Below are 22812 nucleotides of genomic sequence, written 5' to 3'. Positions count from 1 at the left end.
ACAAACCCACCAGCTAATTAAAGCAAAAACAAATAAAATCTTAAATGAATCAAAAATATTAAAAATCACTTTTTATATTTTTATTTTAATTTAATTAAATTTAGGAAAATTAGACACCGGGGAACTAATTTTGGCAAGGTATGAAAATTAAGCATCTACGGAATAAATGTCAATTGAAGATAGAGTTTAAGACTATTCTTAAAGACGATATAGTTTTAAATAGGATTCAAGTGCCTCTCACAGAAATATACATATTTTTAAATATTTACTCTTGTTTGAAAGCAAATAAGTCGATTTTTCTTAGTTAGGTATGCATTCTAAGGAAAGTTTTCTTGTATTATATTTTACAATTATTATATTAATAAAAAAAAGTAAAAATTAAAATCCTATTACCAGAATTAATTCATCAGAATAAATTTTGGTTTAATTATAAATACGTCAGTGATTATAAAATTTTGTTAATAGTTTGAAAAAAAATCAATTACTCCGTGATTGTTCGAAACTTGACAGAAATTCAGCAGTATTTAAACTATTGAATAGAAAGCCACTTAAATAGTATTTGAGGTGTAGCGTTTACTTCCCATTTAAAATTATATCCCTTGATATGACAATCATAAAATCTGTTTACAGTCGATTTTTATTCCATACTTGCTTAATGTTTCTACAATTCCCAAATTACATCATTTTCTTTGCCAATTTTCCATTGTATCATTAAATTATTAGTGATGTTTGAAAGTATTTTTCTTGATAAAAATGTTTTGTTTAATTTTTCAACATTTTTTGGAACATGTAAATCAACTGCTTTTTTTGAAAGGTTACCTAGAAAATTTATGCAACTTTTTAAAAACTTTGTTGTACGAATAAAATAAATTTACATTGTGTTTTGATGTTATTATCATTTTTAGTGATAATTTAAAAACAATAAATATTTATCATTAGTACCAATAATGAAAAATTAAATTCAAAATTTAAAACACTTGGTTTTTGAATCGTAAATTAGGGACACATTTTTCCGATTCCGATACCTGTAAAAGTTCCGATGTTTTACAAACTTTTTGGTATAAATTTCAAATTTTTTGTTAGCTTTTATTCATTTTTTCTATTTTCTATTTTTAACCTCTCAAAATGCCGCCCCTGGCGTGTGCCGCTCATAAAATAGGGACACATTTTTCTGATTCCTATATCACTAAAAGTCCCAATGTTTTACAACCTTTAAGGCATAAAATTTCAGATTTTTTGTTAGCTTTCATTTATTTTTATTTATTTTTTTTACCCTCTCAAAATGCGCCCAGGGAGACCGCCTCTCCCCTCTGCTCCACCCTTGCTATGGCCTTGGTTGGGGGTGTTTATTCGAGGCCACCGAGGGTAAGTACAGGTCAATGAACATGACAGCATGGCGTCATTACCAGATCATCATGTAGATATATGGTGCCTTAATAGCCATAAAAAATATTTTTTGTTGCCCCTTACATGCTACTAGCCATAAAAAATATTTTTTGTTGCCCCTTACATGCTACTAGCCATAAAAAATATTTTTTGTTGCCCCTTACATGCTACTAGCTATAAAAAATATTTTTTGTTGCCCCTTACATGCTACTAGCCATAAAAAATATTTTTTGTTGCCCCTTACATGCTACTAGCCATAAAAAATATTTTTTGTTGCCCCTTACATGCTACTAGCCATAAAAAATATTTTTTGTTGCCCCTTACATGCTACTAGCCATAAAAAATATTTTTTGTTGCCCCTTACATGCTACTAGCTATAAAAAATATTTTTTGTTGCCCCTTACATGCTACTAGCCATAAAAAATATTTTTTGTTGCCCCTTACATGCTACTAGCCATAAAAAATATTTTTTGTTGCCCCTTACATGCTACTAGCCATAAAAAATATTTTTTGTTGCCCCTTACATGCTACTAGCCATAAAAAATATTTTTGTAGCCCCTTACATGCTACTAGCCATAAAAAAAATATTTTTCATTGCCCCTTAAATGCTACTAGTCATAAAAAATATTTTTCATTGCCCTTTGTGGTAATTTAAACATATTTTTTTTTCTAAAGAGAGAGAACAATTCTTCATTTGTATAATTATATAATTGCATATTCATTTGGACGATTTTAATCTAGCAAATTTTAACAGTAAGTGAACCTGTTTTTGTATGTCTATCAAAAAAAATCGAATATTTCATTTTATTATTTTTTTTTTAAACTGCAAAACAAACAATTTTTATATAATATTTTTCAGTCCATTCTTTTAATAATAAATAAAACTTTTCATTGAGTATTTTCAAATATTTTAAAGTTAGAAATATTTTTCACAACAGTTTCTTTTTTTAGTTAACCAAAATGAACAATAAATTCACTGAGTGTAATTTATTTCTTTGAAATATATTTAAAACTTAAAGTTTGTTTGTTTTAAAACATTGTAACTGTAAATAATTTACATGACAAATAGGAAATTCTATCTTTATTGATACATAACGAACACAAATTCATCTTAAAAATTCATTAACTAATCAGTTTTAATTAAAGTTTTGATATGAACTAAAAATAAATACGGTATGAAGTTCACTGAACTTCATTTCCATGTTCATGTATTCTGCACTGATATGAAAATGAAGACTATAGCGGAGTATAGGATTCCTAACCATATAACTGATGAAAATATACTACACATTTTAATGAAAAACATGGGAAAAAATGAACATAGAAGAACAGAAAAGCAAAACTTTAAATGTAATTTCTGTATTTTTTTTTTTTTTTTACATGGAGGCCACCACTTATTAAGGCCTGGAAGCCACACAGGGATGTAAACAATGGGATAGTATTATAGTAATAGTATTGGAGATTTGATAAAGTGTCTTACTTAGGGGGGCGATTCATCAGGAATTTGTTTATGTTGGACTTGAAAACATCTAAGTTGTAGTCAAGTGGAAAACAGACAAACGGAAGAGAATTCCAAAGGCGTGCAATTCTAAGAAAGAAGCTTTGTTCGTGGAATCTACGTTTTGATTTAGGCACAGATAAAGAGTAGGGAAAATTACTGACAGTGGTTTCAGCTAGACGGGTGTTTTTCGCGAAAGATTGGCGAGGGGAGACCAGAGATTGGGGTTCACACGAGCACTTGCCATGGAAGTAATGATAAAACAAAGACAGGCTCGCAACGTCTCTTCTGTAAGAGAGAGGTTGCAGGGAAGAGAGAAGGGCATCCCCCACTAAGCCACAAAGTCTATTTTGTACTCTGTCAAGGCAGGATAGGCTGGTTTTAGCAGCTCTAGCCCCGATGTGGCAGCAGTACTCCATCCTTGGACATACTTGGTTTTTATTCAGATAGAGAATTGCATCAGTAGTGAGATATCTTCTGGAGCGGTAGAAGGATCCTACCATTTTCCAAGTGACCTGGACGACAGAGTTGATGTACGTGTTCCATTTCAGATCAGGAGTAAAGGTCAAACCCAGAAGCTTGTCAAAACATGAAGCCTCCCCAAGACGAAAGCCATCCATTTCAATTGATGCCAGATGGGGATCAGAGCGTTGATGATGTAAAGGTAGGAGCTTGGTTTTAGATGCATTAAAAGTAACCAGCCACCTCTGCCCTCACTGTACCACATGCTCAAGATCAGAGGAGAGAGAATCAGAGAGAGCTTTGTCATTTACAGCCTTTGATGTGTTGCCATAGATGTTTGTGTCATCAGCATAAATGTCAACGAATGATTTAAGTATGTGTTTTGGGAGATCATTGATGGAGATCAGGAAGAGAGTTGTGCCCAGGATGGACCCCTGAGGGACTCCAGCTTTAATACTGTGGGCCTCTGATTTCTGCCCATCAACTACTACTCTTATGAGCCTATCAGAGAGAAATGATTGAATAATTGAGAAAACATTTCCAGTTATACATTAGCTGAAGATCTTGTGAAGTAGGCCCTTATGCCATACCTTATCAAAGGCATTTGATATATCAAGCTTTTGTTGAGAGATTCACTAATCCTATGAGATATAACCGTTAGCACATCTGCTGTAGATCTGGCAGAATGGAAATCATATTGAGTGTCACTAAGGAGGTTATTTCTGCTGAGGTGGTTGACTACTTCTTTATTTAATATGGATTCTAGCAACTTACTCATGACACACAGGTACTGAGAGGGAGATGACTTATTATCTGAATTCTTAAATACAGGACATACGGATGAGGTTTTCCAGGGTGTTGGAAAGCACTTCTCCTTAAGGCAACGTTTAAACAGTTTTGTAAGTATGGGGCAAGTTCTGGTCAAAGCTTTTTCAACACTATAATTGGAATGCCGTCTGGGCCAGTTGCTTTACTGGAATCAAGGTTCTTGATTAGCTTGGCAACCTCACGTACAGATATTTGTATGTTGTCTATTATAGGAGGAAATGCGGGGAGTTGATGGCCTTCGTCGCAGAGGGTAGAATTAGCTGCAAAGTTCTTGGCAAATAGTTTAGCCTTGTCTGATGCTGACGAGATGACCTCAGGTCCATTGATGATGGTTAGGATAGAACACACGCTTCTGTTCAAAATCCTGTTTGCTATTTGCCAAAACTAGTGGGAACCAAGCTGCTGCTCAGCTACTTTGGATTTAACGGACTGAGCATATAGCTCTCTCTCATTTTTTGTTACTCTTTTACAGTGGTTGCTGGCAGTCCTGAAAGCAGCTTTAGTCTCAGTACATCTATTACATTGGTAGCTATGGAAAAAAGGGATTTCTGTGCGCGATGGCAGCAGCACATTCTGAGAACCATGGCTGGCTGTTAGGTTTTTGTTGGAATTTTTTGGATCGAATGAATCAATCTATGCCTACAATTAACCATTCGGACACATCCTTTTAAAACATGGAATACAGAGATAGATCAGATATGAATCTATGGAAGCTATCCCAGTCAGCCATAGAGTATCGATATACCGTACAGTGGAGAGGTACGTCTGAAGACTTATTACATTTCATTTTTATCTTAACTGATACAACGGAGTGGTCAGAGGATCCCAGGGTAGATAGAACGGAACATGAACATAGCTCAGGGGAAGTTGTGAGAAAAAGGTTTAGAAGGCTTGCATACTGACCGGTAGTATCGGGCATACGGGTGGGTTCATGAACAATCTGAGTGTATTAAAAGTAATAGTTATTTAAATATTTCAACATAATCTTGTGGGATAATTCCAGCTTCCCAATAAGGGGCATTCTGGATGGGAACAAAAATAAAAATTGTCTCGGTCATAAAGGATTTCTCCTTCACCGGCCGAGGACAGAAAAGGTGAATTGTAGCATCAGAACAGATACTATTACACTTTGATCTTGTCCCGAAGGCCAAGAATTGTTTGTGTTTTATGTTTCTTTAATTGTTTGTTCCCTAAATTCATCATTCAGTTTTATCAGATTGCATATTGCTTTAAAATGAAGTAATTTTATATAGATAATATTTATATTTTATGTTGAACTAGCATTGGTGCCCGGTGTTGCCCAGGTATTTGGAGGTGTATGTTGAGCAAAAAAAAAATTAATAGTACGAAGGCAAGCTCGAACCCGTACCGCAAAGGAGGAACAGAATGGGGAAAAAATGTGACGTCTTTGAAATTAGACTAGACAATCGAAAGGAGAGGATGACTGGCGAAAAAAGCGAACTCCCCCTGTAGAAAAGTGCCCAGTTGAAAGTGAAGATATTAATGTTTTTAGTCAATTTTTCGATATTTTTCGTCTGAAAGGTCGAACTTAAAAACGATACTGATCTTGTAAAAATCTGTCGCCTCTGTCGAAAGTTTTAGACAGACATGCAAACATACATACATACATACATTTATATATTGGTAACTCAAATTTTCGACCCAAACCGATTAAAAATCTTACCCTATCTCTGAATACCCTTTATGTCAAATTTCAAATGTTTAGACCAGAAATTGTCTGAGTAATTTGGTAGAAACCGAAGCAGTCAAATATTGTTTAACTTTGACCCTTATTATGACCCCTTAACATTTATTGTTTTGGAGTCAAATCAAGTTATTAAGTTAGATCCATGTCCAAGAAACCTATATCTAAAATTTCAAGTGTTTAGACCCAAAATTGGCGGAGGAGTTTGGTAGAGTTCTGAAAGGTCAAATCGTTGAACTTTGACCCCTTAACAGCCAAATTTCTGGCCGAAAATCGATGACAAAGATTTTCTCAAATCTCCATACCCTTTATATCAAATTTCGAGCCTGTAGACTGAAAATTGACAGAGTTATTGTATAGGGAAATGTACACAGACAGATAGACACTTTCACTTTTATAGATATATAGATAAAGTTCAGTTTCATTATTAATCGAATTGGGTTCCTTTCTTTTCTTTTAGCATATTTTAATGTTCTTTTTTAAAATGCCGTCATATAGTATCGACAGTAACAGTTCGACAAATCTTACCTACATTGCCTGGAGGCATTTTTCAGTTAACAGGCCTTCTATATCTCGCTGGCCATGGTTTATTCTGGAAGCCGTTCTTAACATGGAGAGATTGGGGGTAAATACCCTAAAAAATAACTCTTTGCCCGTAAGGGGTTTGTATTACTGTACATATAGATTCGAAAAAGTTGTCAAAAAACAAATATATAACAAATAAATGTTATCAAAGGCAAGATAAGTTACTTTTCTACCAAACTGGATATATTTTTTATGTTTTTATTCAATGCAACATGTTTATTCAGCTCGAAAAACATGCAGTGTTTACCGATGTATTGGAAAATTCAAAATGGCGCCCGACTCTCTCTTTAACACGGTAAGTTTGAGAAAAGGTGTTATAAATAATAAACTAGACAAAATACTGTTAGAAATTCGCTCAATATATGTTATTGTTTACAGTGACATAGGTTGGCATATATTCGGTGTTTTTTTAATAGTATTTTGTCTAATTTATTATTTATAACACCTTTTCCTGAACTTACCATGTTAAAGAAAGAGTCGGGCGCCATTTTGAATTTTCCAATACATCGGTAAACACTGCATGTTTTTCGAGCTGAATAAACATGTTACATTGAATAAAAACACAAAAGATATATCCAGTTTGGTAGAAAAGTAACTTATCTTGCCTTTGATAACATTTATTTGTTATACATTTGTTTTTTTGACAACTTTTTCGAATCTATGTGTACAGTAATACAAACCCTAACAGTTTATATAATATTACACGATCTGTTTTCTTAGAATCTGTTCTTAAAAAATTTGAATCCCACCCACCACTGCCCCAGGGGCTATTTATTTTTTTTTTATAACCAAAAAGTTTTGCAGTCACCGGCTTGTTCCATAAATCGCAATCAGAAACATTCAGACTGATATAGATACCCAGCTAGCAACTGTTACATTTTTAGGGACCTTAAGTCAGTTAGATCGTTTTAGGTTAAATTAATTTGCTGCACTTATCCACACCCTATTTTTTCTTTCTTTCTGCTAGAAACATGCAATCGCCTAAAAATGTAGAATCTCATATTTTGTGAGTGTAGGGAGTAACAGAGAGTGTTAATTTACAGTAGTAGCGATAACCCGCGATTTCAAAAATTGATTTCAAACATTTGAACGAATACCGAGGCTATTTCAATAGTTTGTATAGTACAATTGAACACCTAGTTATTGTTTATTTATGGTCCAGATGATTATATCATGGCTTCCGAAACTGAAATGAAAATCCATAAAAATCATAAAATGGATACATGTGAATACACAAGAAAATATTACTTGCCTCCCCACGAGGGCAAAGTTAGACATATGGTTGGCTTTTAGTGTACAGGGAAGGGGTGTCCAAGCTCCCTCTAAAAAGTAGACACTCTAAATTGGAAAGAAAAAAATATCTTTATTGTGTTAGCGGCTCTTCCTCGCAGATGAGGGAGCCTTAAGCGACAGTTAATAATGTCCCATTCTAAATGGGAGATGATGCCTGGGAGGATGACTTCCCCAGGTATTACATTCTATCGCGGACCGGGCAGAGAGTGTACACACACACAATATTGTTTTTGAACAACCGTGAAAAATAAGTTTACTCACCCATAGCTAGCAGGTAAACAATGATATAAGTTCTTTGAAATGTGTAGAAGGAAGTGTCTTTAATGGCTACATGGACGGCACTTCGAGTGTAAAGGTAAAATGCTCCACAGACGACCACCAGGAACCAAAAGCTCACCACGAAAAACATGGTCTTTTTTATTTATTTTTTTTTTTTGTCGCTGTATTTAGAATTCAATCGTTGTATTTTTTTTTTTTTATTTTTTTGTGAATCTTGTTATAACGCCTAGAAAGTTGATACAAATGCGTTTAAGAAAATTCGCTTAAAAATGTAACCATATTATTCATTCTTTTTAGTCAAAATAGCGAAAAAATTTAACACTTTTTAATTTAAAATCATAAAAATATTGTTAATGCAATTATTGTTAAATTTGTAAAGCTTAAAAAGTTGCATTGAAAGCTTTTTACTAATAAAGTTAAGAAATAGATTTTTCTTTGAAATTAAGATCATCTAATTCTTTTCTTTTTTCGATTATAATTAATAATTACAGTTCATTTTAAATTACGTTAAATTAAAGTTAAAAATAAAGAATTGCTCAATAACCGTATGTTTATAGTGTTAGATCCAATGTGATCGAAAACCATTTGTTTTTATCAACTGTTGACAATAAACATGATTGGACAAGTCGTTGCTATAAATGTATTCAGTGTTGTTGGTTGGCAATTGGTGCACTGCCTCGCCAGCATTCATAGCGTCTAAAGGGAGGGGGGGTAAACATTTCAGAATTTGTAATAAAATTACGAAAGTGGTGTTTGTTTGTTTGTTAACTATTCGTGATTTTTAGACAGGATTCATTAAAAAATATCATATCATAGTTTCTAGATCACTTTATAGGATGCATAATAAAATAATAGTTGGATACCGATCACTGTTGCTTCTCCTGCAGTTGATAGTTAGATAATATTTACAAAAATGGTTCCCTGCCCTCGTGTGTGATGTAAATACTCATACGAAGGCCCTTTCTTTTTTTTTCTTCTTTCTTTTCCAACACGCTCAATGGTAATTAAAATCGATTTTTTGTTTGAAATTGTAGGGTATTTGAAGCGGTTTGCTCCCCAAAAGGCTGTAATATTTTATCGATTAGTTTGACAAGTCAAACCACTGATTTGAAATCAGTTCACAAAAAAAGAAAAAAAAGCAGATTTCTTTTTCTTTTGTATTTAATTTTTTTTTTTTTTTTGTGTGTGTGTGCTTGTTAAGATAGTGTCGGACAGATCGAATTTTTAAAAAATATGTGGTTTAAAGCAAAAGCAACAGTACTTACTTAATTGTCATGTCGAAAGTAGTAATATATCCAAAAATTATGCTTTTGGATAATTCGTCACTGGTCTGAGAGAGATAACTCAATTTTATTAAGAGATCCATTCATTTTTTTCATACGAAAAATTGGGACGCTAAAACCAACGCAAAACTGTAACATTACAAACACATTAACAACAACAAAAGCTGATATTTTAGCTCGATGATGAAAATTTGTCATTGAAAAGTCACTTTTGATTAATTATAAAAATGCCCTGGAAAAGTCCCTTCTGACTAATTGTAAGAAAAAATTGTTTTTCAACTACTTTATTTAATGTAACAAAGTTTTAACATTAAAAAAATGCCCCGGAAAAGTCACCTCTGATTAATTACAAAAAATGCACTGGAAAAATTACTTCTGAAAAAAAAAATTTGTTTTTCAACTACTTTATTTAATGTTGTGACCCAACCACTTGTGATGGTAAAAAATTACATCAGTAACACTTAAATTAGTGCTGAATTAAATTTCTTTATTACGTGAACAGTTCTGGACAACCCTGGTTGTTTTGCTGATTCAATTTGTTGGTTGGTGATGCAAATCAAAAGAAGGAAAAATAACTTCAGCTGAATTAGGAGATTGATAATAATATTTAATAACAATATTGTTTTGTGAAGGAAACCATTGCATGCCGTAGGGTAGCATGTACGATTGTTTTGTCTCAGGTATAAACTCAATGTAATGGTTTCAGAGTTTGCCTGTGTGAGAAACTTATGATAGAAATTTAATACATATGGACAGGTGATTTTACCAATTTAACCAATCAGGGTAAATTCGATTTTGATGGTATAAAGATAGATTGTCTGAATGCAAACCCAGACCTCATCCAAACCCATCCATTACCTTACTATAAGAAGGCATACAGAGCAGACTTTTGTCAGTCGAAAGTTGAAATTTGAATGCGTTGAGTCTAACTGCCCCTCCATCCATGCTACACTCCTCATTCACTGACTGAAAGAGAGGGAGAGGAAGGAGAAGCGAGAAAACAAAGACAATCACTCGTCACAATTTTTTTTTTTCTGAGCGAACTGTTCACGTAAAAAAAGGGAAATTGCATATATATTTTTCATATCTGTAAAATAAATATTGTAATCGAGAATTTATTTAATAATTAATCTTTATAAAAACAAGGACTTACGACTAGAGTTATTGTATTTGTTGCCTACAAAATTCGTGACTTAAATAACAAACGAGTTGATTTCTTTTAGGAGACAGCAGGCAGGAAAAAAGGACAGCAAACCTAACGCCAGTCTAAACTGCAGCCCGCGCACTCATATTTCCCTGAAGACTTGAGCTGTTCATTTTTTTTTCCAATATTTTTCATTAATTCATTTTCTTTCTTTTTTTTTTTTTTTTTTTGCTTTTTCTCGACGGACCACTGATGAAGCAAAGAATAACAGGAATCACGCATCAACCCCACCATTAAATAAGAAATCAAGACCGTGCTGTTGAACTTTCTTAGGTGTTCTGTAATTGGAACCACCTAGGACTACACTTATGTACTAGTGAACACTTCGGTCTTCATCCCGTTACAGTGTTACAAAACTGCCCTGGAAAAGTCACTTCTGATTAATTGTAAGAAAAATGATTTGTTCATAAACTACTTTATTTAATGTAACAAAGCTTTAACATGACAAAAACATTAATAGCAAGGAAAGAAAGAAAATGCAACACTAATTGCAGAGGAATTATCATTTTTATTAAACAAAACAAAATAATTTATTTAATGTAACAAATTTTTATAGCATTAATAAAAAAAATGTAAAATGCGATGCTATTGTAATGATGTTTTCTAATTTAAATAAAACAATATTGCTCTCTGACACAATTCACTATTCTTGAGAACATTTGTCCAGTTGCTCTTCTTTGCCACAAAAACTCCTTCAGATGCAAACAGAACATTTCTTCTGTTGTACCTAACAGTCTCCTCACATGTCTTTTTGCATAAAACCATAAACCTACATAAAAATATAAATTTTAATTTTCAAGATTAACCAAGTAAGCTGTGCTTTTTAATTTTTCTGCCAATAAAATTAACAATAAGCACATACAAGGAAAACAAGATACAAAACAGATTGGCGAATAGACATTAAATTGTTCATATTAAGAAATAAACAACAATATGGCCTTAGATCTTCTCACTAGCAATGCTCTCATTGCTGATACAGCTAACTCAACAGCTGTTTGCCCAATTAGTGCATCTAACAATGCTTCAATCCTGGCCATAGCTACTGCACATAGCACTACTCCTTCCAATAACTCTGGCCCAGCTTCCAATGTTCAGTGTAAATGTGGTTTTTGTGGCAAGAAGGTGTGTAATAATGATAATGCTGTAGAGTGTGAGGTATGCTTGCTTTGGTTTCATGCTAAGTGCCAAAAAATATCACCCGAACTGTATGAAGCCATCTCTGGTGATCCTGGTAATGTTTCATGGTATTACACCTCCTGCATGCGGGGGGGGGGGGTAAAAAAAACTGCATACAGAGAGACCAGCTAGAAATGCGGAAAACATTGTATTCTTGGGTCACAACTGACACTGAGACAAAAGCAACTTTGGAGTCTCTAATCTCAGCCAATATGGCGACCAGAACAACTCTATCCAAGCTACAAGCTGGCATGAAATTGATTGACTGGAACTTGGGTAGTCTAAAAAGCAGTTTGGATGATAGACTAGCTCGGATAGAGAAACAACAGACTCATATTATTGTACCCAGAATCCCACCAGTATTCAAGACATAACAGCCATAGAGCAAAGACTGATCGATGCCAATGCAGAATTATCTGCTACTATTAAGAACATAGAGGAAAGGATATCCGAACTGACTAAATCACACACCCATCTACTAACCTCAGACACAAAGTGGCTTAGGGAGGAACTGAAGGAGCTTGAAGATATAGAACAAAGGGAGCTGAACCTGATTATTTTTAACTTTTCGGAATCCGACAGACCTGAGGAGGAGACCCAAGCTGTCCAAGAAATGATCAAGAAGCAATTAAAATTGACAGTGAAGGTAAACAAGGGTACCCACCTCTCAACAGAGGAAATAGTATACTAAAAGGAGCTGGATTCTCTTGGTGAAAAGAAACAAGTATTAGCCAGGACCAAGGAATTACATAACAGCACCAACGAAATCCACAGTAGAGTCTACATGAGATTTGACCTGACTAAGTAACAACAGATTTCTTCAAAAACCTTGCAGGCTCAGCTCCTGAAAGTCTGGAAAGAAGACCCCATCAAAAATTGGATCATCAAACGGGGCAAGATCATAGAGCAGGCACACAATCCAGATTCCACACTAGTGCAAACACAAAGTGCAAACCTCCAAGGCCACAAGCTTGGACTGCAGGCACCATAAGAAACCTATTGTTATACTATACCAGTGTAGACAACTCTCTGATAAGCAAGTACAATGATCTAACTATTTTTACTCACGCTAATGACTATGGCATTATGATCCTTATGGAAATCAAACCCAAGATAGGGCATATACCAGACATGGCTACAATGAGCATTGCTGGTTACGATCTTTTCACCAGTGACCTGTTTGCAATCAATACCCAGGGCACCTGCATCTATGTAAAATTCTCACTCAGTGAGATAATGCAGAGTTGTTAGTTGGTAGTCGCTAAAGGAGTGACAACCCAGCAGTGGTTATCCCATAGGATGAAGACCTACACAGATTACTTTCTTGGGCATCTTCCATGAACTGTACACACAAACTTCTAGCAGGTGATTTTAATCATCCCACTATCAACTGGACTTCCATGCCTGAGCTCCCCAAGAATGTCAATACCAGCAGTCCATCTTCTAGGTTTGTTGAATGTATCAGGGACACTTACTTCCTGCAGCATATAACTGAACCCACGAGGTTCAGAGGAAACCAAAACTTCACAAGTGACGATCTTATATTTAGCAATGAGTATGAGATGATTGATCAGTTAACGACACTTGATCCTCTTGGAGCAAGCGATCATGTGGGCATCTCATTCAAGTTCTCATTTGGCTATCGGTATATTCCCTCCAGCAAGACCTGCTACATCTATGACAAGGTGGATTACATTGCCATGGAAACTATGCTGGAGTTGAATTGGAATGACATACCAATATACAAAAGTACTCAAGGAATTGCTAACTTTTTGGAATCATCTGTTATGGAAGCTGTGAAAAAATTCATACCTACAAAGATTGTGAACCCATGCCCTGTCAAGAGAAAACCCCTGTGGATGAACAGTGCTGATCTTCATAAAGTCAAGAAAAAGTACCACTCCTGGATCTGCTATCTCAATACAAGAGACGGTCATGACTACCAGAGGTACATCATATCCATGAACAAGGTTTTACACACAACTAGAAAAACTAGGAAAGACAGAGAGACATGTTCTAATAATAAAGCTTTCTGGAACTATGTAAATAGCAGAAGAATAACCAAGCGTGGTATCCCAGATCTGTGTAACGGTGAAGGACCCTTTGCCTGTGATGATAAAGATAATGCTAATGTGCTGAATAAACGATACTACAGTGTCTTCATGAGAGGAAATGAAGATGTATCATCTTCCTTTCCATCATTGACTCCTAAGTATATGGTTTCAGAAATTAAGGTCATCATAACTGAAGCAAAGGTTCTGGAAGTTCTACAATCCATCAGGACTGACAAGTCTCTAGGGCTAGACCATACACACCTATGGATCCTCAAAGAATTGGCTCACATCCTTGGTACTCCTCTCTGTATCCTGTTCAATACCAGCCTGACTAATGGAAGTCTGCCATTATAACCCCCTATTTTTAAGAAAGGCGACAAGTCCAACCCGACCAATTACAGACCAGTCTCCCTCACATCAGTTGTTTGCAAGATCTTGGAGCGGCTAATATTCGAGGACATTACTAACCACCTCAAGAAAAAGAACTTACTTTGTGAACAACAGCATAGATTTACTTCTGGCAAGTCAACCATCACATACCTCATTGAAACTCTGGAAATCTGGACAGAGGCTCTGAGTCATAATCTACCAGTTTATGTCATCTTTCTGGATTACACTAGAGCCTTTGACACTGTCCCTCATCAGCAACTCCTCACACAATTGAGTACCTTTGGAATCCAGGATTATACTCTACAGTACACACACCGAAAACAGTCAATGGAACTTGTTCTGACATGGTAAATATGACTAGTGGTGTGCCACTGTCAGAATTTTATTTTTTTAAGGACCTCGCCATTAACAGTGCAAAGGGAAAAGGTGTGTGTGTGGGGGGTATCAGCATTTTAACTAACTTGTAAAATTCACTTAACCCCTCCCCTCTCCTCATCTTGACCACATCTAGCAGTCAGTGAACTGAAGGACCTTTTAGCAGGTGAAGGTGGGTGCGTCTCTGTCACTCACTCACACACACACACTCTCTCTCTTTCTCTCTCTCTCTTACTCACTCACTATAATTCTTTCTCTTTCTCTCCCTTTTATGTCATTTTCATTTAAGTCCTCGACATTTTTCTCTCCCCTCTCTCTGCTAATGCCTTTCCCTTTTTGGGGGGTAGCCATCAGCATTGCTTAACGCTGATTGGCTGGATAATTCCAATCAACTTTGTGAGACCCCTTTCTAATCAGTTCCAAAGAAGACATCGGACAGTGAAGTCCTGTTTTTTGGAATTCCGTCGGGCCCATCGACGTAAAATACTCAACTGTCCTTAAGGGTGGAAGGCCTTTGAGAGGTTGAAATTGGTGTTTCAAAACACCATTTATTGAAGACGGTAACCCCTTTCAGAGAAAGGAGACCAACGTAAGGAGCGTGACAGAGCCTGTCACTTAGAAGAAATAGCAAGACTGCACTTTTCAGAGAAAAGGAAAATTATTTTGGAGAAGAAAAAGAAACCTCAACCCTTTCAGAGAGAGGGAAAAACAAAAGGAAAGAAAGAAAAAGAATCCTATCCTTTCAGAGAAAGGAAAAATTATTTCTGGAGAATCTGAAGAAAAGATACCCCCCCTTTTTCAGAGAGCTATACCTTTAAACCCTTTGATGGTTTTGTTTGTTTTAAAAAAAAAAAGAGAAAGAGAAGAGGAGAGAAAAAGAAAACTTTGAAAGAACCTGGCAACTTGCATGTTTTTCTTTTCAGGAAAAAAAAAAGAGAAAAGAACTTTTTGTTGAAAGACTAAAAAAGGAATATTTTTCATTTTTTTATGGTGTTTTTATTTCAGCCTTTCTGTCAAGTGAGATTTGTGTTTTGTATTTGTTTTGCATTTTTATTTCATGTTACTTACAGGTTTTTAAAACCTTAGCTTAGGAAAATATAAGCAACCATAACTATTTTCTTTAAATAAATTCGGATCATTTTAAATTCATTTCGGGTCTGTATTTTTGTTTTTTTTGCTCATTTCTCTTTGCTTGTTTATTTTTTTCCTTTTTTTCCCCCCTTTAATTTGGTACCTTAAAAAGCGGATTTTGGTGACGCCCCTGAAATTCTCTCATTTTGCTTATATTTTGCCTGTCTTATGCGTTTACAAACTGCATAAGACATTTCTATTAAATTCTGTCATTTTGCTTATATTATTTCACGTCTTATGTGTTTACAAACTACATAATTTCTATTAAATTCCCCTACAATTTGCTTTTATTATTTCCTGTGTTGTGCGTTTACAGGCGGCATAATACATTTACATATAATTCTAAGTTTTGTGTATCTAAAAACTACACAGGACATTTAGCCTTTCGTTAGAATTCTTTCCTCCTTGTTACCGACCACGAGGGAACTTTTAAATCTCCCACTACTGAACTTGTGTGCGTGACGTCACACACATAAGTGGTATCCCTCCCCTAAGGAAATAGTTCGTTTTTTTTTCTGTTTCTAAAAATTTTAAATTTGATCAAGACCCATTTAATTTGATCCAGTTATTGGTTGCTTTATTTGCATTTTGTATGTTTCATTTGAATGCTTTATTTTTGTAAGCTGACCTTCACCATTTTCATTTTGCATTGACTAGCACTACGTCATATTTTCCCGCACTTTTTTGAATGGCATCCTCCTTATTCTTCATTAGAACGTCATCTTGAATTCGTCGTTTTCAAAATACAAATTCTTAAGATTTGTTTTCGTTTGAATTTTCCCTTAACTTTTGCCTTTCAGTTGAAAATTTAACCATTTTTGTTTTAGAATTTTTCCTCTACAAATTTGCTATTTACTATTTTAAATAGATATTTAAATTGGTGACCGGAAAACTCGTCCCGGGAAAACTCGTCTCCGGAAAACTCGTCTCTGGAAAACTCGTCCCCTTTCGCTAGATAGGAAAACTGGTCCCTTATTGAATAAATATCGATTGAAAACACATTTTATGATCGTTCTTGAAGGAGATATTGTTTTTTAAAATAGAATATAGCCCCCATAATATTTTTTTGAAAAATATTTTTACTTGTTTAATGTTTTTTTTTTGCTTTTTTTAAAATAAAATCGATTTTCTAAGTGTCCGTTTTCTACCTAACTGGTTAAGTTCTTAGTGGTTTCACTTATTTTAAAGCGTTTATTATGTTCATAAACGAGACCGCATTTTTTTTATACTAACATAAAAAGAATTTACTTATTTACTGTGGTTTATAAAAGGGTAAAATCGATTTTCTACTTCACCGACTATGTTGTTTGTTGTTTAATTTATTTGGAATCGTTTATTCGGTAAAGAAAAAAACACAGAAAACAAACAAAAAACATGTCGAGTGTTACGTGAGAACGAGAAATGTCCGGTATATCACATGTTAGGAGTCTTGATAATCACTAAAAAATAGAAAATTAAAGAAATTACTGAGGGAGATTTGGTTTTAAAAAGAAAATAATAAATTTTAATATTTTTAAAAATATGATTTAGAGAGAGAGTGGGGAGGGGGGTAAAAACTATATCTCCCTCCGAAAAACAACCAACAAAAAATGAAATTAAAAAGATTCTTGATAAACGATAGCGGAGTTTTCAATAAAATTGATTAATAAATTTATTTAGTGATTACTTTTTCTCTTAATGATTGATTTTAGAATTTTGAAGTAAAAATTTTAAAAAAATAGTTAACGAGAGATTATTAGCACATGACATCTCTCGCGCCAAAACAATATTTCGTTTTTAATTTATTAGTTAATTTTTGCAAAATTTGACAGGACGACAATAAATGTTGATAATTAATAAAATTATAATTTTAAATAACGCATGAGTACATTTGGTATGAGAGAAAACAAAAACAACAACAAAAAAACTATCATAATTAAAAAAACAACAAAAAAAAGTAACGAAAAATCGAATCGCTCCGTTTTTTAATTTTTTGATTTTGTTTTTTATTGTTTTTATGACTCCAAAAAACATCGGTAAAATAAGAACCAAAAAATTGTAATCAACTTTGTATGAACATGATAAACGCTTTAAAATAAGTGAAACCACTAAGACTTAGCCAGGTAGGTAGAAAACGGACACTTAGAAAATCGATTTTATTTAAAAAAAAAAAAAAAGCAAACTAAAAAAACATTAAACAAGTAAAAAATTTTTTTTTTTTAAATATTATGGGGGGGGCTATAGTCTATTTTAAAAAGCAATATCTCCTTCAAGAACGATCATAAAATGTGTTTTTAATAGATATTTATTCAATAAGGGGCCAGTTTTCCTACCTAACGAAAGGGGACGAGTTCCTGGGTGCTCGGAAAACTCGTCCCGGGAAAACTCGTCCCGGGAAAACTCGTCTCGGGAAAACCCGTCTCGGGAAAACTCGTCTCCGGAAAACTCGTCCCCTTTCGCTAGGTAGGAAAACTCGTCCCGTATTGAATAAATATCGATTGAAAACACATTTTATTATCGTTCTTGAAGGAGATATTGTTTTTTAAAATAGAGTATAGCCCCCCATTTTTTACTTGTTTAATGTTTTTTTTTGTTTTTTTTTTAAATAAAATTGATTTTCTAAGTGTCCATTTTCTACCTAACTGGCTATTAGCGTCCATTTTCTACCTAACTGGCTATTAGCGTTAAAGCGTTTATTATGTTCATAAAAAGTTAATACCAAATGTTTTTGTTCTTATTATAACGATGTTTTTTGGAGTCATAAGAACAATAATAATAAAAAAAAACAAAACAAAAAAATTAAAAAACAGGGAGCGATTCGATTCTTCGTTACTTTTTTTTGTTTTGGTTTTTTAATTATGATAGTTTTTTTTTTGTTGTTGTTATGTTTTTTTTTTCTCTCATACCAAATGCACTCATGCGTTATTTAAAATTATAATTTTATCAATTATCAACATTTATTGTCGTCCTGTCAAATTTTGCAAAAATTAACTAATAAATTAAAAGCGAAATATTTTTTTGGCGCGAGAGATGCCATGTGCTAAATTTAGGAAAACTCGTCCCGGGAAAACTCGTCTCGGGAAAACTCGTCTCCGGAAAACTCGACCCCGGAAAACTCGACCCCGGAAAACTCGTCCCCTTTCACTAGGTAGGAAAACTGGTCCCTTATTGAATAAATATCGATTGAAAACACATTTTATGATCGTTTTTGAAGGAGATATTGTTTTTTTAAATAGACTATAGCCCCCATAATATTTTTTAAAAATATTTTTACTTGTTTAATGTTTTTTTTTTGTTTTTTTTAAAATAAAATCGATTTTCGGGTTTGTATTACTGTACACATAGATTCGAAAAAGTTGTCAAAAAACAAATATATAACAAATAAATGTTATCAAAGGCAATATAAGTTACTTTTCTACCTAACTGGATATTTTTCGTGTTTTTATTCAATGTAACATGTTTATTCAGGTCGAAAAGCATACAGTGTTTACCGATGTATTGGAAAATTCAAGATGGCGCCCGACTCTCTCTTTAACACGGTAAGTTCAGGAAAAGATGTTATAAATAATAAACTAGACAAAATACTGTTAGAGAATCGCTCCAATATATGTTACCGTGACATAAGTTGACATATATTTTGTGTTTTTTAATAGTATTTTGTCTAGTTTATTATTTATAACCCGTTTTCCCAAACTTACCATGTTAAAGAGAGTGTCGGGCGCTATTTTGAATTTTCCAATACATCGGTAAACACTGCATGTTTTTCGAGCTGAATAAACATGTTACATTGAATAAAAACACAAAAGATGTATCCAGTTTGGTAGAAAAGTAACTTATCTTGCCTTTGATAATATTTATTTGTTATATATTTGTTTTTTGACAACTTTTTCGAATCTATGTGTACAGTAATACAAACCCCGATTGGGTTTTCTAAGTGTCCGTTTTCTACCTAACTGGTTAAGTTCTTAGTGGTTTCACTTATTTTAAAGCGTGTATTATGTTCTTAAACGAAACCGCATTTTTTTTTATATTTGTATAAAAAGAATTTACTTATTTACTGTTTTTTATAAAAGGGTAAAATCGATTTTTCTACCTCGCCGACTATGTTGTTTAATTTATTTGGAATCGTTTATTCGGTAAAGAAAAAAAAACACAGAAAATAAACACAAAAACATGTCGAGTGTTACGTGAGAACGAGAAATAATGCCCGGTATATCACATCTTAGGGGTCTTGATAATCGCTAAAAAATAGAGAATTAAAGAAATTACTGAGGGAGATTTGGTTTTAAAAAGAAAATAATAAATTTTAATATTTTTAAAAATATGATTTAGAGAGAGAGCGGGGAGGGGGGTAAAAACTATATCTTCCTCCGAAAAACAACTAACAAAAAATGAAATTTAAAAGATTCTTGATAAACGATAGCGGAGTTTTCAATAAAATTGATTAATAAATTTATTTAGTGATTACTTTTTCTCTTAATGATTGATTTTAGAATTTTGAAGTAAAAATTTTAAAAAATTAAAAATTAGTTAACGCGCCAAAAAATATTTCGTTTTTAATTTATTAGTTAATTTTTGCAAAATTTGACAGGACGACAATAAATGTTGATAATTGATAAAATTATAATTTTAAATAACGCATGAGTGCATTTGGTATGAGAGAAAACAAAAACATAACAACAAAAAAAAAACTATCATAATTAAAAAACCAAAACAAAAAAGTAACGAAAAATCGAATCGCTCCCTGTTTTTTAATTTTTTGGTTTTGTTTTTTATTGTTTTTATGACTCCAAAAAACATCGTTAAAATAAGAACAAAAAAAATGTGTAATTAACTTTGTATGAACATAATAAACGCTTTAAAAGAAGTGAAACCATTAAGAACTTAGCCAGTTAGGTAGAAAACGGACACTTAGAAAATCGATTTTATTTAAAAAAAAAAAAAAAAAAAAAACATTAAACAAGTAAAAATATTTTTTAAAAATATTATGGGGGGGTTATAGTATTGTTTAAAAAACAATATCTCCTTCAAGAACGATCATAAAATGTGTTTTCAATCGATATTTATTCAATAAGGGACCAGTTTTCCTACCTAGCGAAAGGGGACGAGTTTTCCGGAGACGAGTTTTCCGGAGACGAGTTTTCCCGAGACGAGTTTTCCGGGCACCAATAATCTCTCGTTAACTCAGTTTTAATTTTTACTTCAAAATTCTAAAATCAATCATTAAGAGAAAAAGTAATCACTAAATAAATTTATTAATCAATTTTCTTGAAAACCCCGCTATCGTTTATCAAGAATCTTTTTAATTTCATTTTTTGTTGGTTGTTTTTCGGAGGGAGATATAGTTTTTACCCCCCATCCCTCTCAAAATTATATTTTAAAAAATATTAAAATTTATTATTTTCTTTTTAAAACCAAATCTCCCTTAGTAATTTATTTAATTTTCTATTTTTTAGCGATTATCAAGACCCTTAAGATGTGATATACCGGACATTATTTCTCGTTCTCACGTAACACTTTTGTTTGTTTTCTGTGTGTTTTTTCTTTACCGAATAAACGATTCCAAATAAATTAAACAACAGTAAATAAGTAAATTCTTTTTTATATCAATATTAAAATAAATATGCGGTCTCGTTTATGAACATAATAAACGCTTTAAAATAAGTGAAACCACTAAGAACTTAGCCAGTTAGGTAGAAAACGGATACTTAGAAAATCGATTTTATTTAAAAAAACAAAACAAAAAGCAAAACATTAAACAAGAAAAAATATTTTTTTTAAATATTATGGGGGGCTATAATCTATTTTTAAAAAACAATATCTCCTTCAAGAACGATCATAAAATGTGTTTTCAATCGATATTTATTCAATACGGGACCAGTTTTCCTACCTAGCGAAAGGGGACGAGTTTTCCGGGGTCGAGTTTTCCGGAGACGAGTTTTCCGGAGACGAGTTTTCCTAAATTCGAAAAATCGAATCGTTCCCAGTTTTTTAATTTTTTGGTTTTGTTTTTCATTATTGTTTTTATGACTCAAAAAAAAACATCGTTATAATAAGAACAAAAAAAAATTTGCAATTAACTTTGTATGAACATAATAAACGCTTTAAAAGAAGTGAAACCACTAAGAACTGAGCCCAGTTAGGTAGAAAACGGACACTTAGAAAATCGATTTTATTTAAAAAAAAAAAAAAAAAAAACAGTGAACAAGTAAAAATATTTTTTTAAATATTATTGGGGGGAGGGCTATAGTCTATTTTAAAAAACAATATCTCCTTCAAGAACGGTCATAAAATGTGTTTTCAATAGATATTTATTCAATAAGGGACCAGTTTTCCTAACTAGCGAAAGAGGACGAGTTTTCCCGGGACGAGTTTTCCGGGCACCCATATAATGAGCGCTAACAGTATTTTGTCGAGTTTATTATTTATAACATCTTTTCCTGAACTTACCGTATTAAAGAGAGTATCGGGCGCCATTTTGAATTTTCCAATACATCGGTACGACGACGGTAAACACTGTATGCTTTTCGACCTGAATAAACATGTTACATTGAATAAAAACACAAAAATATATCCAATTTGGTAGAAAAGTAACTTATCTTGCCTTTGATAACATTTATTTGTTATATATTTGTTTTTTTGACAACTTTTCGAATCTATGTGTACAGTAATACAAACCCTTTTAAAAATATTAGGGGGGGAGCTATAGTCTATTTTAAAAAACAATATCTCCTTCAAGAACGATCATAAAATGTATTTTCAATCGATATTTATTCAATAAGGGACCAGTTTTCCTACCTAGCGAAAGGAGTCGAGTTTTCCGGAGACGAGTTTTTCCGGGACGAGTTTTCCTAAATTCGTAGGAAAACTCGTCCCAGGAAAACTCGTCTCCGGAAAACTCGCCCCCTTTCGCTAGGTAGGAAAACTGGTCCCTTATTGAATAAATGTCGCAATGACACATTTTATGATCGTTCTTGAAGGAGATATTGTTTTTTAAAATAGACTATAGTCCCCATAATACTTTTTAAAAATATTTTTACTTGTTTAATGTTTTTTTTTTTTTTTTTTTAATAAAATCGATTTTCTAAGTGTCCGTTTTCTACCTAACTGGTTAAGTTCTTAGTGGTTTCACTTATTTTGAAGCGTTTATTATGTTCATAAACGAGACCGCTTTTTTTTCTTTT

At 33.3% G+C, this 22812-nt stretch overlaps 1 protein-coding gene and 1 long non-coding RNA gene across 4 annotated transcripts in view; both read right to left on the bottom strand.

Moving 5' to 3' along the window:
• The window catches only part of LOC145277790 (solute carrier family 61 member 1-like), a 125101-nt gene extending 116150 nt beyond the window's left edge, over positions 1 to 8951 (bottom strand). The window contains exon 1 of one of the 2 annotated variants that reach the window (XM_080129606.1): positions 8019 to 8951. In XM_080129606.1, coding sequence (XP_079985732.1) covers positions 8019 to 8166 — 148 coding nt within the window. In that variant the 5' untranslated portion in view covers positions 8167 to 8951. The remainder of the gene's footprint in view (positions 1 to 8018) is intronic. The other variant, XM_080129605.1, reaches the window with a different exon arrangement.
• Positions 8952 to 10996: 2045 nt separating this feature from the next.
• LOC145277791 (uncharacterized) overlaps positions 10997 to 22812 on the bottom strand; it is a 16848-nt gene continuing 5032 nt past the window's right edge. The window contains exons 2-3 of one of the 2 annotated variants that reach the window (XR_013868206.1): positions 22079 to 22160; positions 10997 to 11292 (exon numbers count right to left, since the gene is read on the bottom strand). This is a non-coding gene — a long non-coding RNA (uncharacterized LOC145277791). The remainder of the gene's footprint in view (positions 11293 to 22078; positions 22161 to 22812) is intronic. The other variant, XR_013868207.1, reaches the window with a different exon arrangement.

This window comes from Euprymna scolopes, chromosome 6 (assembly GCF_053919585.1).
Source record: "Euprymna scolopes isolate OS-2025 chromosome 6, ASM5391958v1, whole genome shotgun sequence".
NCBI lineage: Eukaryota > Metazoa > Mollusca > Cephalopoda > Sepiida > Sepiolidae > Euprymna > Euprymna scolopes.
This window is presented reverse-complemented; position numbering and strand designations above follow the sequence as displayed.